Source organism: Mesitornis unicolor, unplaced genomic scaffold, assembly GCF_000695765.1.
Source record: "Mesitornis unicolor isolate BGI_N332 unplaced genomic scaffold, ASM69576v1 scaffold218, whole genome shotgun sequence".
Classification (NCBI taxonomy): Eukaryota; Metazoa; Chordata; class Aves; order Mesitornithiformes; family Mesitornithidae; genus Mesitornis; species Mesitornis unicolor.
In genome coordinates, this window is record NW_010203601.1 from 3248 (window position 1) to 10930 (window position 7683).

The window sequence follows — 7683 nt, forward strand, 5'->3', positions numbered from 1 at the left end:
CTGAAGCAGGTGCTGTGTGGTGTTCTCCACAGTTGTCTTTACTCAAACCATTCTGTCCCTCCCGTTCCAGCTCAGCCTCCAGAGCAGTGGCTCCTTTCCTGTGCCCTGTGTCAGAGCGATCCTGCTCTGGGCTGCTTGCACAACCATTGAAGTGTGGTTTTCTCTTATCTCCTGTTGTTCCAAGGCCAATGCTCTTTTCTATAAAGGAATTTTTACTCCTAGGGAATGCAGGAGTACAAGATTCACCTAACATTATACGTTGCTTTATTTGTTTAATGGGCTTTCACTGCTGGTGCAGCAAAACTCTGTTGTTCAGATTGTTTGAAGTCTCTGCTGTCCTTCATTTCCCTTGTCAGCCTTTGGAACTTGTTTTGAGTACCACAAAGTGTAAGGTTTGCAGTCTTGGGGGAGAGTGAGGAGAGTCCTTGTTGTGTTAGCAGCACTTCCACTGCTGTGAAGCAAAAGACAGTGTAACCTCAGGAGTCTTACAATACATTTCAGGTTAATGGAGAATGATTGGCGTACAAAGATTGGCAGTCATTGCTCTCCGTGTGTTTCCTGCTGCTGGCTGATGAGGGCATGGGCTTGTACAGATAATGTTACAAACACAGTGCCAGGTGAAGACCTGGGAGTTCAGACTGCTGTGTGCTGTAGTGTTTTGTGTGTTTTCAGGCATTTTCACCCTTCAGTTGTATACGTGGTTGTTTTTTTTACATTGCCTTTTTTTTTTTGCTTTCCTTTCATTCCCATTCTCTAACTTTTTGTGTCCCCCCCCCCCCAAATGTTTTGGTGATTCTCCAGAACCAACGAAACGTATGCTTTCCTTCCAAGGGTTAGCGGAGTTGGCTCATCGAGAGTATCAGGCAGGAGACTTTGAAGCGGCAGAGAGACACTGCATGCAGCTTTGGAGACAAGAGCCTGATAATACTGGTGTGCTTTTATTGCTATCGTCCATTCACTTCCAGTGTCGCAGATTGGACAGGTGAGGAGACTTGAGGTGTTCTGTCAAGCTTTCCCTGTGTTTTGTACCTCTGATAGTACTGAGCATAGCTGACAAAAGTTCTGCCTAACACCGATTCCTTTTTTCGTGGCCCTTCAATTCAAATACTCACTAAGTTTATGGCAGCAGTAAGGACTGGTCAAAAAGAATGTTTTTCCTTTCTGAATTTTGTTGGAGTAAGAGAAATACAAATTGGAATTGCTGACTTTAAAACAAATGACAGCTCGTGCCATTATTCCCGTGTTATTGCTCAGTGTCAGCCACAACTGTGTGCACTGGAGGTGTTCACGTGGGTAAGCGAAGGCTTTTTTTTGTGTGTTCCACCTGCAGCGGGGGGAGGTTTGTGGCTTTGGTTCAGTTTGTTTGGGTTGCAGTAGTGATGGTTTGCTGTGAAATGGCACGGTGGGTTAAGGATTTTTATCATGTGAAAGCTGTCTCTGTATTCTTTCTGCTTGCCTGTTCCTGATACTGCTTTCTATGCCTTAAGCATTTGGAACTTTCCTCATTTTAGCTGTCAGTCTGCGCTGGTGAAGGAAGGGAGAACTTTTGCCTGAGGTTTATTTTCTCCAGGCTTCTGGATGAACTTGTAGTAACAGTGCACATATGGGAAAATAAAATGGGGGAGGATACACCAGAATTTTAAATCTACATCTGCCAGCTACGTCCTGCTCTTGAAAAGAATATGGAGTGAGACGTTGCTTCACAGATGTTGGAATAAACTCTGTGGGATTTCTGTAGAGTTTTCTCCAGATGCGTTGTTTTCAGGTTTGGTGAGGCAACGTGAACCCAACTGATTGTAAATACGAGTTGTCTCTCTTAAGTAGAACCTAAAATAGGAACGAGGGAGATGATAGTTCAAGCTAGGAGAAGGTAAACATACGAGACAGCTCGACAAGTCCAGATGTGTTGGCTGTGTGTTTGGCTCACTGAAACATGAATGGCTGTTAAGTAACAGTAAACAGGCAAGCACTGAAAGTCAAGTGTGGTGTGGGTTTGGTTTTTGGATAACTCGTCTCATTTTCTGCAGGTCTGCGCACTTCAGCACTTTGGCCATTAAACAGAATCCGCTGTTGGCTGAAGCCTACTCAAATCTAGGCAATGTGTACAAGGAACGTGGACAGCTTCAAGAAGCAATTGAACATTATAGACATGCACTGCGGCTCAAACCAGATTTCATTGATGGATATATCAATTTGGCTGCTGCACTGGTAGCTGCAGGTGATATGGAAGGAGCAGTACAGGCATATGTGTCTGCCCTTCAGTACAACCCTGTAAGTAACACTTTATTTTATAGAACAACGCTGTTCTTCCCAGCTGAGCCAGGACACGAATAGCAGGTTTCAGAGAATGAACAGATCGTAACTTTTGCTACTAACCTGTGCACATAAACTTAATGAACTACTTAATACTTTTCTTAAGGATCTTTGAAAGGTCTCTGTCACAAAGAGTTCTGTATTGCAATACAGAGTTCATCCAGTCCAGCCGCCCTGCAGTGAGCAGGGACATCTTTAACCAGATCAGGTTGCTCAGGGCCCCAGCAAGCCTGACCTTGAATGTCTCCAGGGATGAAACCACCACCTCAGTAGTCAACCTGTGCCAGTGATCTGTCACCCTCACAGTAAAGAACTTCTTCCTAATGTCTAATTAAATCTACCCAGCTCTAGTTTAAAACTATTGTCCCTTGTCCTGTCACTACATGTCCTTGTAAGCAGTCCGTCCCCAGCTTTCTTCTGGGCCCCGTTCAGGTACTGGGAGACTGCTTCAAGGTCTCCCTGGAGCCTTCTCCAGGCTGAGAGCTCAGGCCCAGCTCCCTCAGCCTGTCCTCATAGCAGAGGTGCTCCAGCTCCTGTATCATTTTTGTAGCCCTTCCATCTGGACCTGCTCCAGCACCTCCATGTCCTTGTACAGAGGGCTTCAGAGCTGGACATAGTGCTCCAGGTTGGGGGTCTCATGAGAGTGGAGTAGAGGGGGAGAATCGCCACCCTTGCCCTGCTGTCTGCAGTGCTTTTGATGCAGCCCAGCTTATTGTTGACCTCCTGGGCTGCAAGTGCACATGGCTGGCTCATGTGCAGCTTTTTGTCCACTGGTACCCCCAAGTCCTCAGCTGGGCTGCTCTCAAGCACATCATCCTCCAGCCTGTATTGATACAGAGGGTTCACCCCAACCCAGGTGCAGGACCTTGCACTTGGCCTTGTTGAACCTCATGAGGTTCACATGGGCCCACCTCTCCAGTTTGTCCAGGTCCCTCTGGGTGACATGCTGTCCCCCTGCACGTCAACTGCACCAGTCAGCTCGGTGTCATCTTCTTTCTGCTTCATTACAGTAGTGTTTTTACACAAAAACAGTAAGATTATTTGTCGGCTGTAGTGTTAGGTCAAGAAAAATAGTTTACATTTGTGATGTATTTATTAGGAACTTAAGCTGTAGAGGACTGGGGGTTTCCTTTGCAAGTTCTCTGTGAAGACTCCTGGGGAGCCTGAAGTCCTGAAGCTGATAGTGTGACTTTAATTTTTCAGGACTTGTACTGTGTCCGTAGTGACCTGGGGAACCTGCTCAAAGCCCTGGGTCGCTTGGAAGAAGCCAAGGTAGGTGTTGGGTAGAATACATGTAAACGTCAGTGGTTTGAAAATTTGAACTTTGCACCAAGTCTTCAGATCTGCGTTTATCTACAGACAATCTGAGAAACTGCTGAAAACTGAAGGCACTGAAACACCCCAGAGTAGTTGCAGGGCAAGATATGGCATGTCCATGTTTAACAGTTGATTTAAGTCAAGAAGTGGAACGTTACCAAGCCTTTCTGCTATATCTGATACCATTCTGCAGTATTTGGCAGGGGCTCCATCATGCTCTTATTTGGAAATAAGTAACAGTCCTTCAAATCTGAGGCTTGCCTGCTGGTGCCAAGCAGAGAGCCTGTGGTTAGCTCGAGATCCCTGTACGATGCAGGTGCTATTGAAAATGCTGCTCTTCTAAAGTCCTTTGTGGCTTGTAAGTGGAGAAGAAACTTATCCAAATGTTACTTTGTAATGGCAGGGGCTCCATCATGCTCTTATTTGGAAATAAGTAACAGTCCTTCAAATCTGAGGCTTGCCTGCTGGTGCCAAGCAGAGAGCCTGTGGTTAGCTCGAGATCCCTGTACGATGCAGGTGCTATTGAAAATGCTGCTCTTCTAAAGTCCTTTGTGGCTTGTAAGTGGAGAAGAAACTTATCCAAATGTTACTTTGTAATATTGGCTTTTAGAGATTTTTATTCTTTTAACTTTTCCCTTCCCTTGGTAGTGGAAGAAAGGCTAGTAAATGATCAATAGCTGCAATACCCTCCAAATATCTTTTCTTCATGCCTTCCCTCTCCCCTCCCCCAAAATAAAGAAATCAGAAGGACAAAGCTGGTTTGTTTGGGAAATGAACTGATCGAAAGAAAACTTGCTGTAGTGGAAAGGTGGCTTCTAGCAGTTTTGTGTGTTTCCTAAACTGAGAATTTGAACACCCAAGATGAGTTGAAAATTCTTGGCACGTTAAAACTTGGATTGCACAAAGAAATGGTCTTGTTACAAGCCACCTTACGCGTCCGCGCTGCAGGGGTGAGGAGTGTGGAGAGATCAGAACCACTCTGGACTCCACGTCTGTCGCTCCAAGCCCCACGCGCATGCTAAAAAGTGGAGTGTATGAACAGCGTAGCTGTCTGTTTGACTGCGGCACCATTAGGGGAGGGTCGTGATCTTTACGGGGTAGTGGGAGTGCGGATTCAAAGTTCCTTTTTTTTCTTTTTTTTGTTTTGGTTTAATTTCTCTTAACAACTTGGATTTGCTTCCCATCCTAGGGCAGCCGAGTTGATTTGGTCAGATCCAGGTTGAAAATATTTCGTAGCAGGATTTAAGAGTTTAAACAGTCTTTGAGACACTTGGTTCGCAGCACACCAAGCGGACAGCTAACACGAATTGCACTTCACTGCAGCTTTAGTGTGACTGGTATAGGCCAAGACACTGCGCCTGCCTTAGGTTCCTGACTTCTTTGTTTCAGAGCTCTGGAGACACCTAGTTTGAAAGTGTTATTCCGTTTTGTGAGAACTTAATAAATGAGAAAAAACTTCTTGAGCAAATTGCAATGTATTTCTTTGGTTATCAGTCCATTTGAAAGATCAAGCCAGCAGCTTCCTTACATTTTGAACTAAAATTTAATTTCTTTGTAGATATTTCAGAGCCTTTCTTCCAAAAAAAAAAAAAGTCCCTGCTGTATGCAATTGCCCTGATTAACCCTCTCCCTTCTGCATGTCTCCCTTGTTACAGACAGATTGTCCTCATTCCCATGTGTAAAGACATATCCAAAAAAAATGCAATTGCTTTGTTGAACTCTTACTAATGATCTTGTTTTATTTTCTCTCTTGTTTTTGGTTTTTCACCACTGATATTGTATTTAGAAGGTTTCAGGTGGGTGAAACCTCCTATTCCATGCGTAAGGTGCCTCGCTGAAGGGAGCTCGAGGCCTGGATCTAGGGCAGACACACACCTCCTCCTCCTCTTCCAGCAAGGAACGCACCGAAAAGTCACATGATGAGAAATATGGTAACGGGTTTGTAACTGCCACAGCAAAACCATTTGCCTCCATGCCTGAATCTTCTGTCTTGTGGCTTCAGAAACAGCTTAAAATATTTAATTACAAGCAAGTAATGTAAGAATATTTTATACTAGTAGCCACAAATTCTTTCAAAGAAATAAAGTAAAAGTAAATTAAAATATTTTTTTAAAGAAATAATTGGAGATAGTTAATAGTAAAAGCTTCTAACTCTTCTGGTTGTTCATTTTTTTTTCCTTTTTTCTTCTTTGTTTGGATTGCAGCGTTCTGCTCTTCTGATGATGCGCTGTGATCCTGCAGTAGCGCAAAGGCTGCGCAGCGGTAACGCGCATTGCGTGCGATTAAGCCCTCGTGAACGGTTGACTAGATGATTAATCTCTGATTGGGTGCCTGCCCAAGCTCCAGCCCGTCGCCTTTTGGATAAAATTGGCTTGTAATGCGTTTAAGAGTCCAGACATCAAATTTAAGATGCGAGTTTCCGTACGGGCCTGTGTGACAGATTAATGATTCTGGTTGGCCGTTCACTGGACCTAGGGGCGATGAAAGTAGCAAAGCAGTTCGCAGCGATAGCGTGGCGCCGTGCTGTTTAGGATGCGCAGCGACTTCTTGCGCTTGCATTACAGGGACCTAAACCTTCGTGCAATCCTGTCATTTGAGGTTTTGAGGCTGCAGGTGATCGAAGGTGTTTCAAGAAACCGGGGAAACAAGATAGGGATTGGGTGCGTCATCTCGCTTGGCAGGGACAGTTAGAACAGAGAAGAATGGCTTGATCTTTTTTCAGTAGTTTTTCTAATCAAAAATCATAATTTAGTAATTTCATTTCACAGTGACGTCGTTTTTATGGAGTAATTCTTTGGGGTTTTTTTTGCACTTCAGGATGGCAGATATTTCTGCTGAACTGCTTGAATTCTATCCAAGCTGTTTTCCGTCAGGACCCGGTGTCTAAAGGCACGTTAAGTTGTTACCAGCGTAACTGAAGAATGGTGGGCTTGCACCTGGGTTTTGGTTTGCGCTGGCGCAGGATCAACAGCAGTTTGCAGCGCATTAGTTTTGGCGCAAGCTAGCCTATACTGCAGGGTCACTTTTGGCTGGTTAGAGAACGCATACTAACAGGTTTTTTTTTCTCATTTTTTTTCCTTTTTACAAATATTCCCCTTCCCTTGTATCTCTCTTCTTTAACTGTTCCAAGGCCTGTTACTTAAAAGCAATTGAAACTCAACCAAACTTTGCAGTGGCTTGGAGTAATCTTGGCTGTGTTTTCAATGCCCAAGGAGAAATTTGGCTTGCAATTCATCACTTTGAAAAGGTAACTATCCAACCAGATGATAGAAATGTTGTGATCCTCAGAGAACTTCTTATGATCCTTTTAGTTAACGTTCCGTGTTGGTTTTTTTAAGTTATTTTCTGATGTTTCGGGCTGCCTGTGTGCAGCTGGAGCCACGTATTTAGAACTGCCCTAAGGACTTCGTGCACGTGTCAAATACAAGAAAATTCATTAAGTTGTTTTACAGTCCTTTTTGAGAATAATCAAAAAACCAAAACTAATTTGATGGGAATAGTTCTGCGTGTTTTGTGTGTGAGAGGAAGAAAAACACCTTTCTCCTTAAAATCATTGTTCACTGTGATTTTATTTCAGGCATTACCGTCCTTTGCCTCACTGAGGAGAGCAGTTCTAAGTGCCACACTAGTTCCTCTTCTCCAGGATTATTTTTCATCGCTGTTGTTTCAGACTTCTCTAGAGTGCTGTCATTAACTTGTTGTTCGGTACCTTCTAGTTAGTGTCTAGAGAGCATTTTAATTCAGTTTGTTCTCATCTCTTAGTTTCTAAAGTGACCCAACACCGGATTTAAGATGTGGTGAACAGTTTCTGCACGATCTACAAAACCGATTTTAACCACTTGGGATTTTTTGGGGCTTTGTGCTTAGTTTGTGATATATTATGAAGTATTTTAATTTGGAATTAATAGTTCCAGTGGGAGAGAGTGTAAGAGTGTGGCTTGTGAAATCCATGTAACTTGTTGCTGGATTTTCTGTGACTTTATTGGTTCTTAGGTTTTTGAATTTTAATAGTTTTGAAGGGAGTGAAGATGTTTTAGTTAAATGGCTGATGAA

The 7683-nt window shown here is 43.6% G+C and overlaps 1 protein-coding gene across 1 annotated transcript in view; it reads left to right on the forward strand.

The window, feature by feature from the left end:
* The first annotated feature begins 815 nt into the window (after positions 1 to 815).
* The window catches only part of OGT (O-linked N-acetylglucosamine (GlcNAc) transferase), a 22469-nt gene continuing 15601 nt past the window's right edge, over positions 816 to 7683 (forward strand). Inside the window, exons 1-4 of the mRNA XM_010190743.1 lie at positions 816 to 982; positions 2028 to 2271; positions 3517 to 3585; positions 6761 to 6877. Of these exons, the coding sequence (XP_010189045.1) occupies positions 816 to 982; positions 2028 to 2271; positions 3517 to 3585; positions 6761 to 6877 (597 nt within the window). The remainder of the gene's footprint in view (positions 983 to 2027; positions 2272 to 3516; positions 3586 to 6760; positions 6878 to 7683) is intronic.